The following is a 14,758-nucleotide window of genomic DNA, read 5'->3' as shown; positions in this document are numbered from 1 at the left end:
ATATATATGTTACAAGAGAAACTTCTTATTTTATTTTATTCATATACGTAACAAAATATAAAGTCAAATAATTCTTGTGAATTTTTTTTTAAAATAAAGTCATAAAATTATTGATCTGAGAATTTTTTCTTTTCAAATGCAAATTTAAACGAAACACATACTTAAATAAATACAGACTTAAAGTAATGTTTAATGTATATAAGTTTTTAGTGAGAGAATGCGTGCATGCATGCCAATTTCTCTACTCTTATAAGAGTTATTTTGGATATTTTCCATTTCTGCGTCACTTTATGATAAAACTCTTAGAAATTGTTACGATAAAACTCTTAGAAATCTCTTGTTATAAAACTCTTAGAAATTGTTACGATAAAACTCTTAGAAATCTGTTGTTATTGTCAGATTTTAAAAGTAAGACAAAAGTAAAATTTAGTATAAACATTTTGATATTAATCAATTTGAAGTTGGTTAAATTAATAATCGTGTCTCTATGTAAAATTAAATAAATGTACATTTACTTTTATAATTAGCTTAATGTGTTCAAATCGCGTTATACTAATTAGTTTAATGCCATTATGAAAAATTCAACTTAAAAGCAAACACCTAAAACCTGTTAAATATTTTGTAATTAATTTTACATTCAAAATCAATTCTTCAACCTATGAACATTTACTTCTAATCACGTTAAATGATAAGGTGATTATGAGAAATTGAATTTTGAAACCAGAAGCTGTAATGTTGAATAGTCTGTGAGAAACTTGTGTGTTCCTCTGCTCCCGTATACAAAACTGAAACGTGCTAGTAGAATTTCATTTCCTTCTTAAACCAGAAAGCAGAAAAAAAAAAAAAAGATCTCACCATAACTTTTGAAAAGCATTTGATTATCCAGAAGTGATATAAAACTTCATCAATGTTCACACATGCAGCTGTTTTTGTGTACAAGACACTTCATGAGAATATGTATATAATTATGATATAGAGCAATAAACTAGTTGAATCTGCAGAAGATGAAAGCTGAAACAATAGAAGTAGATGCAAAGACCACAAACGCAATGAAGGATAAAGCAACGGATGCCTTGGCAATTTCCAAGAACTTGTCTCCATCTGAAACTTCCTTTGACCAATAATGTGCTGTGGTCGCAGCCGAAGATGATGCTGATAATACAAGATATGCCATCACCTGAAATTTTTCAACCCATCCAACACCTTTATTAATTACTATGTCATCAAATATATGCCATCATCATCCATGAATCCCTGATAATAATTTACCTGATCCATAGCAAAGTTGAGGTAAGCACGTAGTTTGGGATTCATTGTGTGTCGTTTAGTGATGAAGTACTTCCCTAGATCAAATATTTGTAATGCTGAATACACAAATCCAATCCCATTCACTGATAAGCAGTACCTGATACACAATCACACCCAAAGATTACCAAAACCTAATGCCAGTTGCACTAAACTGAAGCAACAATGATAATAAAATTACGGGGTTAAAACTTATTTGGTCCCTCAACTTTAAGTGAATTTTGAAATTAGTCCATTTTGAAACTTAAGACTAATTTAGTTTTTTATATTTCGAAATACGTGAATTTAATCCTATTAATCAAATTTTGTTAAGTTTATTTGACATTTTAAACGCGTTTCATAACCGAATTTGACTTAATATTAAAGCAAAAATGTGTCAAACAGTATAAACAACTCAAATATATTCTTGAGATGCGTAGAAAATATCAAATAAACTTAACAAAATTTGATTAAAAGCACTAAATCCATATATTTCGAAAGATGAAAAACTAAATTGGTTCAAAATTTTGAAATGAACTAATTCCAGAATTCACATAAAGTTAAGAAAGTTAAGAGACAAAAACATATTTAACCCTAAAATTACGTGAAAGCTTTCATTTGATACACTCAAAAACCCCATTACTTGATTAATGTGATAGATAATTGAAGACATATACTTAAGCAAAAATACAATAATATGAGTGTGTTTTTGTGTGAATGGGAGAGAGACTAGAGTGGAACTTACTTGAATTCCTCAAGATCATACCAATGTAATTCATCAGAGTCTAGTTGAGTCGTTGCTGGTGTTTCAACGGTGAAAGTATACCACGTGTCTGGTGGAGACTCGTTCCATCTTTTCGACGGTGCTTTACGCACCTTTTTCTTTCTATCAGAAGCCAACACAGAGAACGCTATCTTGCAGAACACAAAAGCAGCAATTCTGAGACACAGCAGAACAATGTACCACTTACTCACTTTCTTCTTCGACACTCCATCCTCGTCACCATTGTTATTAGCATGATGACGTGCACCTTCTTCAACGTTTTCCACAGCCATCACTGACACACTCTTCACAGTTTTATTCACTGCCTCCTTCACAACCTTGATGGCATCGTCGCTGATGGACTGAGAGTGGCTCGCCGCCACTATCTGAAGGTCACCGTCGCTGAAAGAGTGGTTGCTGTGGGAGTTGTTGAAGGAGTCTTGAAGGGTCGGAGCTGAAGGAGGTTTTGAGATTGAGTGGTGGTGGTTGTGGTTGTGGCGGTGGTGGCTTTGTTCTTTCTTCTTTGAGGGTTTTAATTCTTCTTCTTCCTCTGTCTTCTCTGAGTGCCTTTTCATTCTGTCACCTTTCTTTTCTTGAGATGGAGCTTCACTTTTGGTTGTGGGCATGGTGAATGTGTTTTCAAGAGTGCTTTTCAGATTAATTACAACACTTTCTTCACTCAAAATGCTTGTTGTATGATTGATCATAAATATATATATATATCCCACTTTGGGAGTTGATGGTAATTATCTAGGAATGGAATATGATATTGTGATTTATTTTGTTAAGCTTATTTTTTTAAGTGGTTTAGTATAACGTATTCATTTTTTTTGAAAAAAAAAATATTAGTATATTAATAATGACTCACACTAAATAATATTAAAAAATAAAAAGTAAAAATTAAAAAATGGAAATAATAATATCATTATCTAATTATTTAACCTATCAAACTACCAATCATGTATACTTCGGTTTTTAGTATATATATTTTGATGATCTGATAATTATATGGTATTTTGAAAAGATTAATTGTATGACTAAAATATTAGTATAAAGTTTTGTAAGGTTGATCCAATTTAATTATTGATCTTGAATATGTCAAATAATCAAAGAGAAATGGTTTTGTTGTTTATATATGATGTTAAAAAGTACAGTTAGGTAGAGGGTTTAATTGTGTGATTATATTATTTATTTTGATAATAATAATTGGTGAATGGAATGAAATAAAAATTGATTAAATCGTTCTTATTTCATTAAGCATATACAAATTTATCTCAAAAATAAATTTAAAGATTTTAAGAACAGGAAAGAATGAGATAAAAGTTTTCTCTTCAAACTCAATGATATATGTTTTTTTTTTTTATGTTTAGTTATAAAATAAATTATGTAATTATGCAATTTTTAACATTATTTTAGAAATTTAGCTATTTAAGTTTTCTTCTAACACACTTAATAATTATATTTTCAAATTATACGTATTTGAACTCTCTTTTTATAACTAATAAAATCTAACTCGTTTTGTATTCATTCTATATTTTTTTTACTGAAACTTCAAGGGCCTTAAATCTATCTAGAAACTAGTCAAGAATTACTCAAAAATAATATTGAATAGAACTACCATTTTCTAATCTGACCTTTGGAATAAGTGAAATTGCATAAAAGCATATGCATGCCATTTTTGCATAAAATATTAGTTAAACTTAAGCCGGCCCTTAATTAAATCATTAATGTGCCCTTCCATTAAAATGCTATTTGTACCTCTAACAAGTAATTAAACAATAATGCTGCTTTGCTTTCTTTTCTTTTCTTCTTCACAGTTTGCAAATCAAACACCATTCCACAGACACAAGAATGACAATTTTAGTTTATAAAAAAATAAGGGTCACGATTTAAGAATTTTAATTATACAATAAATTAGATAATGAAATTTTAATTTCAGCTCTAAAAGAATTCAAACATCATCTTCAAAAATTTTATATCCAATTCCTTCTTCTAAAGGTACACCAATTATTGCAACAGTTTCTACCATAACTATGGTCATAAGTAAGAGCCAAAATCTGAAGTTGACATTTTGAGTGATGAAGCCAACGAAATTGTGATTGAGAAATGTGTAATTTTATTTTCAAGTGCCTTTTCTTCTGCTTCAAACTTTCAAACTTATGGGTTCTACGAAATGTTAGTTTATATTATTGATTCTAAACTTTGTAGCATAACTATAAGTCACAAGTAAGGGATCAAATTTATTGTTTATGCCATGAACTCCATAATATTGGACCACTAGGTCAACTATCTATCTAATAGAATTGTGTTTAGGGTAGAATTTTGGAAATATTTAACCTAAACGTAACTTTTGATCTCATTGTAAATTTAATATATTTGGGATGAAATACGATTTTCGTTCTTCCAAAATTTTAAATGTTTGTTTTTGTTACTCTAAGACTTTTGGTACATTCAGATCTTTCAAAAATGAAAAATGTTTTGATCTCTGGACTAATGGTGATGTGAATGTGGAGGACGTAAACGAGAATACATAAAAAGTTTTAATTTTTTTTTAACAAGAATCAGTGTTATTGGCAATTAAGAAAGATACAATTATTTCATATCATTTATCTCCATGTCTCTCAAACTAAAATTCTTTTGTTTCTCTTAACACAAAATACTTTACCAACAATTAATCCTATCAAAATATTATACGTATCTACCCATTTTTATCCACTTGAAAACACGATAACCATATATTGTTATCGTTCACAATACCACATTTTAGTTTTGAAGGATCTAAATAAAATATTTAGGAACGAAAAATGAAACTTTAGGATTTTATAATCACGAAAAACATATTTTACCTCAAAATTTGTTTTTATCATGATCTAAGTTACAAAGTGAATCGATTAAGCTTCGAGAAATCTAGAAAAAGAACCTCGAGACTAGGACGATCACTTTGATTTAATGAACATGAAATGTATTTGTTTATCAGTGAACTCGAAAAGGCAAGGAAGTAGCAGAAGGAGAAAAATTAAATAGTAAACGTATTTGTGTACTCTTTTCTGCATATAAAAAGGATCTAAACGATTGAGCTTTTAATTAATGAGAAATAAATCAATAAAACACAGTCACGAAACAATGGATTGGATGAGTTCACAACACTCAGACCGTATGGTGATTTCTTCTTTTGAACACAACACAGTAGACATCAATTTGTCTTCTATGAAACTACATATCAAATTATCAATAATCATCAAAACCCAGACACAAAATCCGAGCAATCCAGTGCCCTTTTACACTTATATGCAATGTTCCAATGAATTTATTTTACATTGCATCAATTGCTGAATATCCATAATGGGGGAAAGTCAATATTCCACAATCATGGATCCCAGAAATTCCTGTGCAACAGCTCCAGTAGGGTAGCTATTTAACAACACTGATTTTACATTGTACAGATAGATAAGCTGTGGGTAGCTAAAGACCAGATCAGTGGTCATGACTCAGTAAAGAAGAATTCATGAGCTTCACGATATCGTTCCAAGACAACATTAAAAAGGGGATGGATAGGTTCTAATAGATTAGAGTAGGGGCCCAGTACTAGCTTAGGAAGAGGTGGAGAATCCGGGTGCTTTGACCAGCTATATTGGCACAATGAGAGCCCACTCAAACAGTAACATGTGTGATAATGATCTCTACGTTTACCTGGTTTGTCTCTCAGTCCACCTTCTTGCTCCTACATCATGTAAAATAGAAATGCAAATTTTAAAAAGAAATGTAGTAATGGAAGTGGAAAGGTAGAATTGGTTGAAGAAAGGATATCAGTCAAATGTCAAAAAATGGAGGATGGTCTAATCAGCAAAAAATATCAGTTACCAAAAGCTTAAACTTCGTTTTTCAACCGTAGGAAAATGAAGTCAACTAATTCAATACCCTTTTTGTTTTGGCAAAATATCAAATGATTCAACTAAGATTTTGGTTGTGTTAAAGTTCACACGGATATTTAAAATCTCTAACTGTCATCCGTCTGTGGACGTTTACAGAACAAATGTAAGACCGATCAAAATTTCAAATGTTCAAATTAGTGGACCAGATGAAAACATACAAAATTGAATTCTCATTTCAGGCTTTCAAGGACTCGGCAAGGCATATTTAAGCGACAAATTAGAAATCTGAGGATTTAAGATACCAAACAAGTGGATAAACTGCAGACCTGGGCACACAAGAGAATATATTGCTGTAAAGCAATACTGTGAAAGAGTGGTTCTTGTGCTCTCCACTCATTAATAAATTTATAAGCAATGTTTCTATAATCAGTTGAGCCAGATTCAGTAGTACCTGCGAGAATTAGAATTTAAAGAAGTATTAATATCATGAGAAATGAAATTAGAAAGAATGTAAATATTAAAGTCATGCATACCATAGCAAGTTGCATGAGTAGAGGTTCCATCCAAACTTTCTTTATCTTTAGATACATTAGATATATTAAAAATCTGCGAGGTCTCTTCCATTTGTTTGTCGATAATTGAATATAATCTTTGCAATAGTGCAACAGCACCTCCCTGATTACATTCAAGTTTCAATTCAACTATATTCCAAAGGTTGATTTATAAAGTGTAAAATGTCAATCACCTGCCAAAAGGAATAGCATCCATCCACTAATTTATTTGTTCTTCCCTGGAATCCACATTCCTTACCTTGCCGGCATACCACCCAGTCCTAATGCAAAGCCACAGATGATTAAATCATTAACATCAAATGTGGGCAGCTTCAAAGGTTCACATGAATAATTGGAAGCTAATAAATAGGAAGGAAACAATTCTCTTACAATTAACCGAGGCAGGTCCAAGCGACTAGCCTCGCCAATCAGAATCATTGCAGCTAATCCACAGAAGGTGTACCTAATAAACAAATTGCCAAAAATAAGAATGTTTTGCATACCTCCTTTCGGTTTTATTTAATTCCACCTATATTGGTGAAGAGGTATAATAATAGGAAGGGAGGGTGTGAGGGAACGAGTATGATACATACCCGCCATGAGCCTCAGAACCAGGCTCACCTCCAATGCCACCCTCATATGTTTGACAGCTGCAGAAAAGCACCAGATTATAAGGCATCTGTTTACATAACTTTACATGACAATTATACAAGTAATTAATTATGGAGAATGTTAACAATTGTCAATGTAAAGAAAAAATTGTACGGATAGTGTTACCAGTTCACTACTACTGTGATTTCCAATGCAACCCCACCACGATTTACAATGAAATTCCATTTATATATTATGGATAATGTTAAAAATTGCATTTAAGAGACTCCAGTTAAAAAATAAAAAAGTAGAAAATTATTGATAGGTGATGTGCTACTACTGTGATTTCCAATGTACCCCCACCATGATTTTGAACAAAAATTTCTTTTTCTTGATTCCTTAACCAGTATTCTAAAGGCATTCAATAGTAGAACCCATTAATTATTTCATTTTGAGCTGACCATTGAACTGATAAAGCCACGGATATATGGATGAGTAATTAGCCATCTAAATAATGTTTAATATAACAATTGCCAAAGGCATTTTAAAGCATTAAAATGTGGAGAGAATTTGGTAACCATGGGCATAACATACCACTGTCATCATTGTGACTACTCGGACTTTCATATTTCAAACAATACAAGTGTCAATCCATTTAAGGCAAGAAACAGTTAAGGAAGTAATCATAAAATAGTTTTCTTAATGCTATAATCCATTTAGAGCACCAAAAGAATGGAAAATGGAGAAAATTCAGTAATAACATTTTGTCTAATGCAGCTTCCAATTAGTAGCAGTGGCTGTACTTGAAATCACATAGGAGGCCACACATAATTAATGAAGAAAAACAGTTTGCTTCAATGCAAGCATATTTTGAATGCTTGCGAATTAATCTTAAGGAAAAAAAAGTCACGAATTTAAGTTGTAAGAAGTTTCTATGCTATACATTTCCCTCCAAGCTGGAAACATATAGATAGACTTAGCGCCAAAATTGAAGTTATTGCTAAGCTAACCTTAAAATGTAGTCTCCAACATTCTGGATCAGCTCATCATCCAAAATGTTCACAATACTTGCAACCTGTATCCAACAAGATTAATTATGTCAGCATATATACTGTTTTATACCAGATCTAACATTAAAAGGCCCCTACCACAACAAAGATAATGTATGCCATAATGGCAGTACAAAGGTCTTATTTAGCCAATTGCTTGTTTTTTAGCACTGTCATTCTGCCTTGGTAATATACTATCTAAGCCACATCTAATAAAATGAAATGTCCATTGACATAAGAACTATTAGGTATAGTTATATACAGAGTAAAATCGCATTCACACACACAAGCACATGGTAAATAAAGGGAGAGATACCAACTTACAGAGATTGCAGTGTAGCAAGCTCGAACATCAATTTCTCCATCATCATGCATCCTGAATAAAGTATTTGATGATTGAAAAGAAAAGATTGATTAGAAAAATAAGGGTTCACAAACAACTCTGCATGTCTCAACAACAAAGAGAATAAACTGCATTAAAGAAATGCTTTCAAAAAGCAGATGAATTCACACCCTTCAGACAAGTGTGCGGTGGCAGATTGGTTTCTGCACAACACGGGCTCCACAAACACAAGAAAATAAAATATGTCACCATTCATAGGTGTGAATGGTGGTGCATTGCATTTGTGCAGAGAGCAAATACATGGAATTGTAAGCCACAAAAAGTTATATCCTACTCTATGAAAGATTTAAAGAATAGCTATCATCAGATATAATTAAAAAGGGGTACATGATATCAGTATAATTTCTTATTTTTAATTGAAGTGACAGAGATGTATAAGATATCAAACCTGAACCCCCCATTTGGCTGCTTCATCCTTCGCAGAAACCCATGCAATTTATCTCTGAGGATAATATGTTCAAAGTACCAAACCAATCAGTTCCACACAAATAAAAACTAGCTCCGTCAAATAAATAATGGAACATAATATGATAAAAAAACTTGCGTTGAGCACATAAACTGACCACCTATTAATTGATGCCAGGGATTTCTGACCACCCAAAGTAATAAGTGTATTAACTGCAGCATAAGTTGTGGCAATATGAGGCATCTGTAGAGAACATTCCAAGGATATAAATAATTCATTACTCTTCTCCAACACTAAAGAATAGAAGTAGAACCTAAACATAAACTCCCTTTGTAATGTTCTCTTTACCTTTGCAAAAGCACAAGCAATATACTATACGTAGTTATAGAAGCATATTTTACATCATAGCTAACCACAATTAGTTTTCTATTGCATTAGAGTGGAAGCAAGAGACAATAAGATGAAGTGTTAGAAAGGGGAGAAGGAGAAGGTAAGAATAAAATTCAATGAAACCATAGCTCAGTAATGAAGTAGAAATCAACAAAAGATAAGAATAGTCACTTGCTTGGCCTGGTCCTCCAGCATATCCACCTTCTGGATCCTGTTAGTATACAAAGAAGAAATCTATAAGGGGGTAGAAACGGGACGGAATGGGAAAAAAGTGGTCAGCCAAGAAACTCGGTCTTAAATCACAAGATTTTAAAACTTATAAGAATCAGGTAGGTCATGTTTGGTACATATATCAACAAAATCGTAAAAAGTCCAAAATATTCCTGCCTTGTAAAACAAAAACAAATGGTTTAGACTCGGTAATACACTGTGGTATAGTGCATAATAGTAATTTTTCAGCCATAAGTATACATACATGATATATCCAGCATCCAACGTAAGCAGGCAATGAAATGGGTAGACAGACAATCAATAGTAAAGAGAAAACTAAGAAAACATATTAATTGCATACATCAAACTCATCCATCTAAGATCAAGGTTTTATGGTTCTAGGAAATTAATACTATAATTATGTTGTAAATTTGTAACTATTAGCAAAAACATAACTGAAAAATGAAAGCAAAGAATAAACCAAACACCAGCTCATTTTTTACATCAACTGTCTACTCCTATATTAAAAATTAGAATTAGAATACACCAGTTGGAAAGTGAAGTTCTCACACTCCGGTTCTCTCAGATAGACATTATCAATACTTTCATACTTCTCTCCTACGGAAAGAATTTCACACACTGGTCTCCTTCTATACCATGTCAAACTACTCCCAACGGCTCAAACCACTCTCCCGCTGTATATTACCATTTGATATGTATATCCGAAATTTGATATTTTTAACCATATATCCCTTTCAATCTATGATATTTTTCCTCTCTGCATAGAATTTCATTAGTCTCTTTAAAGAAATAGTAACTCGTTAAGAACAACTTTACTTGTTTATAATTATGAATTTTGTTTGCAATTTAATTAATATAGAAAGAAAACAGTTTTATGTTTGCAATTTAATTTATATATAAAACTTGTATCTTTGGTCACCAAAAATACTAGTTTACAATTTACAAATAATAGAAGAGAAAAAAAAAAGCAATGCAAGGAAAATAAGAATCAGAGTCACAGTCGAAAACCTGACAACGGTTAAGAAATTCGATAGTGTTATCTTCGAGTTCATCTTCGACGGATTCTCCCAATAAAGCAATGGAGTGGAAGATCCAGTAGCACAGCCACGGTCGACTGCATAACCGCAACGTTTAATTCAATTGAAATAAAAGAAATTGCGATACCAACAGCACAACAAAACACAGAGAGAGAGAGAGAGAGTTACTTTGAGTCCAATACGGAAAACGCGGAACTGAGGTGGCGAAGTCCTTTGGAGAGATACTGAACGTGATTATCGCGTTGCAGCTCCAACCTGAGGAGAGAAGAAGAAAAAAACGCTGAGAAAAAGAAAATCAAAACGTAGAATGAAGAGAATAGAAGAGATATTGCAGTGAATGACATACATGAGGGTTTGAGCGTTGGGAGGAATGGTGGCGAAGAGGTGGTAAATCTGAAACACCTGTGATTCTACCATCCATTGGTCCCGCTGCGTCACCGTCGGACACGGTGGCGCCGCCTCTGTCGCCGGCGGATTCGTCTCTTTTTCGCTCACTTCACTCATGGTATCGCCAGAAACTGAAAGAAGTGACTGAAGGCAACGCTCCTTCATTTTGCTTTTTCCATATTGGGCTTCCTGGCCCGTAACTAGTTACTATTTTAGCCCAACTTATACGGATCAAAGCCCAAACTAGGCTCGCCTCAAGTAGCTTCTTTTGGTACCTAAACATTTTTCTCCCAAACTCAATATTTTATTATAAGAAAATAATAAGTTTATTAACTCTTATTTTAAATTGAAAGAGAAATTTGTATTTAAATGAGTTTTGAATATTAAACAATATAAGATAATTGAATATGCTTGAGCAATAATTATATTAAAAGTTATATGAGCAATTGATACCTCAAACATCATCAATCTTCCAATCTTATACAAGAAAAAAAAAAATCAGTCTTTTATTATTATCCTTGCTCTTTTCTGTTTTTAATTGGTTTAGTACAAATAGTGATATTGCTTCTATAAGATTGATAAATTTAAAAATAATGTTAATAAGAATTGATCATCAAAGCTTGGTCCATTTTTTATTGATTAATTTCCAATCACTCGTTTGTTATCCAATACATACTAAGTTTCTTGCAGTGCAAGTAGCACATCCAAATTTGAAAACACAAAATCAACAATACACGGAACATTGAGAGTGTTCCTTACACTTTTATTTCTTTTATCAATTCAAAGACAAAGCAGAAACATTGTGCAATTAGAGTGCTCTCTAGATCATTATTTTCTCGTATGTTAGCCTTAAAAATGGAAGTTCCTAAGGCCACGTTAACACATTCATACTTCATCGATATTGGCTTGCGAGTTGACCCTCCTTCACAATGTAGTTTTGTTGAGGAAAGTCTTCACCCCTGAAGTGCCTATCCAACATGTCTTTCACACCAGCAGCATAACGTAGCTGCACAAGTTTCATTATTATGAATATCAGTGTTACATTACACGGAGTGAAAGAACTTAATCAAGTACTATAAGTACCTGTGCATCTATGGTTGTGCCAGAAATATGAGGAGTCATGGCATGGTTTGGCATGAACCGCCATGGATGATCCTTTGGAGCTGGTTGCACTGGCCAAACATCCCCACCATAACCTATACAAACATCGATTGTTCATCACAAAAATCATTTCTTGTGATTTTCTCATCGCTGTTTCAGATCACTTATTTTACTCCTAATGAGAAGTGAAATCTAAAAACTTGTGTTGTTGGGTCAAACCATATATAAATGGTTTTGAATCATAACAAATTATGGTATTCTTTTGCTTAAAATTATGGTTTTAGAGTTACCTGCAACATGGCCACTGGTGCAAGCATCAGCAATTGCCTGGGTATCCATAATTGCCCCTCGAGCATTGTTAACAATCACCACACCCTTCTTGCACTTAGCAATTCTGTTTTTGTCAAACAATCCTCTGAAACACACAAAACTTTGCTCACTACTCATCTCTACCCTCAAACAATCTGAATATTAACAAACCATGGAATATACATAATATACATGATACAAACCAAAACACCTTTCATTCTTATGTTCTGATAGCTATGATATGAATGAATCCTTGTGAAAGTTACAGAAATTATACACACCATGAGATTTGAAGTGTAAAATCAAAGGAGGATTTTGAGTAATTGAGATAGAAAAAGTATACCTTGTCTGCTCAGTGAGAGGCATGTTGATAACAATCACATCACACTTTGGAAGCATGGCATCAAGATCCTCCTCAAACTTTGCTCCAATCTCTTTCTCCAATTCAGTGTTCATCCTAAGTCTATCATAGTACAAAAGATTACAGTTAAAAGGTTTCAACCTCTGCAGCAAAAGTTTCCCAATTCTTCCAGCACCAACAGTTCCTATTGTTTTGCCTTCAAGATCATAAGCTCTGTGTGCAATGCCAGCGACATTCCATTCCCCATTAACAGCTTGATGATACCCTGGCAAGAAATTCCTCACCAGAACAAGGATTCTCAGGAGTTCATCCTCGGCAACCGAAACCACATTGCTTCCTGTTACCTCTGCCACAGTTAAACCAGCAGCAGCAGCAGCGTTGAGATCGACGTGATCAGAACCGATTCCAGCAGTCAAAAGCAGCTCTAGATTCTTGGCTTTCTTTATTCTCTCAGCAGTGACATATGCAGGATGAAACGGAGTAGATATGATGATATGTGCATCGGGTAGGTGCTTATCAAGTTCTGCATCAAGGTAACACATAAACCCAACAATTTATAGCCATTGATTTTACTGTGATGATTATTCTTCTGATACCCTTGTTTGGAAAATTACTCAGGACATGTTTTCTGACAATAATATTACATAAATTTAGAGAATTTAAACATAGCAAGATACTAACCAGAATTGGGTCCTTCTTTGTCGTCAGTGACAATATACTGATGACCCAGTGATTCAAGCCACTCACGAATACCCAATGCTCCTTCAACACATCCCACAAAATTGGGATTCAACTTAGCATACTCATTCCCTTTGTAGAACACCCCCACAATCTTCTTCCTCTCAGCAGGAGCCTATTCTCAACCATAGGGAAAAAAAAATACATTCACAGTCATGCATAAACAAAAGTCGAAGAACTAAATACCATTCATGATCCTGCTTAAGAAAAATTGATCATGGTCATCATCAGAATGAATAATTTAGTATTTTTACTTTGATAAAAAAATAAAATTGTGCCAGTGATTAAAATCGATGGTGAGCTTCCGATCCAACTACAGGAACATAATGGAAAAGAATTGTTTTGGAGAAACATGAATTTTTTTCGATGAATAAAAAGTGAAAGAAAGAAGATGAAGATAATTTGAAGCTTATTTACATGAAGGTTTCTGGAGGAGGAAAGGAGAGAGCGAATGGCAGAGGAAGCAGCACTTTTCATGGCCATGGTTATGATGGAAACGTAATTCAGGGAAAAAAAACTGAAATTGTAAGAACAGAGAACAGAGAAAAGAGAGAAAAAGAAGTGTGTGAAAAGATAGAGTGGTGTGTGAGGTTTATATAGAACAAGAAAAAAGTAAGAAAATGACAGAGAGAAAGAAAATATCTGCAGACACAACAGTACGACGATGAAAACACACTTACCTAAGCAGGGCAACTAGGGAAGGGAAGAACTAACATATGCAGCAGCCTTTACTTTTGTATATGTCTGTATGTAATAAAATCTAATTATTTTATAACTTTTGTCAATTAAAAGAATATATAACTTTTTAAAAAATAGAATCTCAGAAAAAATTCAAGAAATGTAAGTTACACAATCTCTCTCTATTGCACGTTTTCTATTCTCACGTTCTCACTTTCATGAGCAGTGTGTTTGGATCAACTGTTGCAATCATTGTGGGGGCATTCCACTGTTTGCATTCACAATAAATGATGTAGTGTTTCATTATCTAAAAGTTACGACTAATGTGAAATGTTTTATTTAACTAATGTAAAACTAAAGTGTAGTAATTGGGACATTTTGTTTAATCGACCTATGTTTCGTGAAATGCATGGTATTGTTTTTCAGGTGACACCTTCATATGTTTCTCAATCTAATGATAGAACTAAGAAAAAAAAAATTATTTAATACGGTGAATATTATGTTTATATTAAATATTCGTTTAAGTTCACATTTTAATTTTTTTAATTTTGAGAGTTTGGTGTAAATTTAAATGAGATGCTAACTTATTAAATTTTGATAATCATGT

The 14,758-nt window shown here is 33.0% G+C and overlaps 3 protein-coding genes across 4 annotated transcripts; all 3 read right to left on the bottom strand.

The window, feature by feature from the left end:
• Nucleotides 1-897: 897 nt before the first annotated feature.
• On the bottom strand, nt 898-2,781 carry LOC114180272 (CASP-like protein N24). The gene is made up of 3 exons (XM_028066560.2): nt 2,030-2,781; nt 1,270-1,405; nt 898-1,177 (listed from the first exon to the last, which is right to left on the bottom strand). The coding sequence occupies exons 1-3, from the start codon at nt 2,752-2,754 to the stop codon at nt 986-988; spliced, it is 1,053 nt and encodes a 350-aa protein (XP_027922361.2). The 5' UTR covers nt 2,755-2,781; the 3' UTR covers nt 898-985.
• Nucleotides 2,782-5,244: 2,463 nt separating this feature from the next.
• On the bottom strand, nt 5,245-11,160 carry ERA1 (Prenyltransferase family protein). Of its 2 annotated transcripts, none has more exons than XM_028069586.2 (14): nt 10,924-11,160; nt 10,746-10,832; nt 10,549-10,654; nt 9,481-9,520; nt 9,080-9,131; nt 8,902-8,955; nt 8,435-8,486; nt 8,072-8,136; nt 7,064-7,120; nt 6,861-6,933; nt 6,665-6,751; nt 6,453-6,594; nt 6,246-6,370; nt 5,245-5,768 (listed from the first exon to the last, which is right to left on the bottom strand). In XM_028069586.2, exons 1-14 carry the CDS (start codon nt 11,127-11,129, stop codon nt 5,529-5,531), a joined length of 1,386 nt encoding a protein of 461 aa, XP_027925387.1. In that variant the 5' UTR covers nt 11,130-11,160; the 3' UTR covers nt 5,245-5,528. The 2 variants fall into 2 exon arrangements, with proteins under 2 accessions (XP_027925387.1, XP_027925386.1); XM_028069585.2 differs by having other exon boundaries at nt 9,080-9,162; nt 9,485-9,520; nt 10,924-11,156.
• Nucleotides 11,161-11,570: 410 nt separating this feature from the next.
• On the bottom strand, nt 11,571-14,077 carry LOC114182500 (formate dehydrogenase 1, mitochondrial-like). Its single transcript, XM_028069381.2, has 6 exons — nt 13,891-14,077; nt 13,417-13,588; nt 12,718-13,258; nt 12,356-12,480; nt 12,048-12,160; nt 11,571-11,970 (listed from the first exon to the last, which is right to left on the bottom strand). Exons 1-6 carry the CDS (start codon nt 13,954-13,956, stop codon nt 11,857-11,859), a joined length of 1,131 nt encoding a protein of 376 aa, XP_027925182.2. The 5' UTR covers nt 13,957-14,077; the 3' UTR covers nt 11,571-11,856.
• Nucleotides 14,078-14,758: the final 681 nt, after the last annotated feature.

The sequence above is a fragment of the Vigna unguiculata genome, chromosome 4 (assembly GCF_037176805.1).
Source record: "Vigna unguiculata cultivar grain cowpea cultivar isolate G323 ecotype 2 chromosome 4, ASM3717680v1, whole genome shotgun sequence".
Classification (NCBI taxonomy): domain Eukaryota; kingdom Viridiplantae; phylum Streptophyta; class Magnoliopsida; order Fabales; family Fabaceae; genus Vigna; species Vigna unguiculata.
The sequence above is the reverse complement of the archived record's forward strand: the minus strand, read 5'-3'. Positions and strand labels throughout refer to the sequence as shown.

Bases quoted from the DNA above. Each gene is read 5' to 3' on its own strand.
- ERA1 (XM_028069585.2), bottom strand. From the start codon at position 11,129: ATGAAGGAGCGTTGCCTTCAGTCACTTCTTTCAGTTTCTGGCGATACC. The intron at 9,521-10,548 runs GTTTTCGACTGT...GTATACTAACAG, and splicing joins AATTTCTTAACCGTTGTCAG to GATCCAGAAGGTGGATATGC. The intron at 7,121-8,071 runs GTTAGCTTAGCA...GCTTTTCTGCAG, and splicing joins GTTGGAGACTACATTTTAAG to CTGTCAAACATATGAGGGTG.
- LOC114180272 (XM_028066560.2), bottom strand. From the start codon at position 2,754: ATGATCAATCATACAACAAGCATTTTGAGTGAAGAAAGTGTTGTAATT. The intron at 1,406-2,029 runs GTAAGTTCCACT...ATTGTGTATCAG, and splicing joins TATGATCTTGAGGAATTCAA to GTACTGCTTATCAGTGAATG. The intron at 1,178-1,269 runs GTAAATTATTAT...GAAAAATTTCAG, and splicing joins TCAACTTTGCTATGGATCAG to GTGATGGCATATCTTGTATT.
- LOC114182500 (XM_028069381.2), bottom strand. From the start codon at position 13,956: ATGGCCATGAAAAGTGCTGCTTCCTCTGCCATTCGCTCTCTCCTTTCC. The intron at 13,589-13,890 runs GTAAATAAGCTT...GGTTGAGAATAG, and splicing joins CCTCCTCCAGAAACCTTCAT to GCTCCTGCTGAGAGGAAGAA. The intron at 12,481-12,717 runs GTATACTTTTTC...TGTGTGTTTCAG, and splicing joins CCTCTCACTGAGCAGACAAG to AGGATTGTTTGACAAAAACA.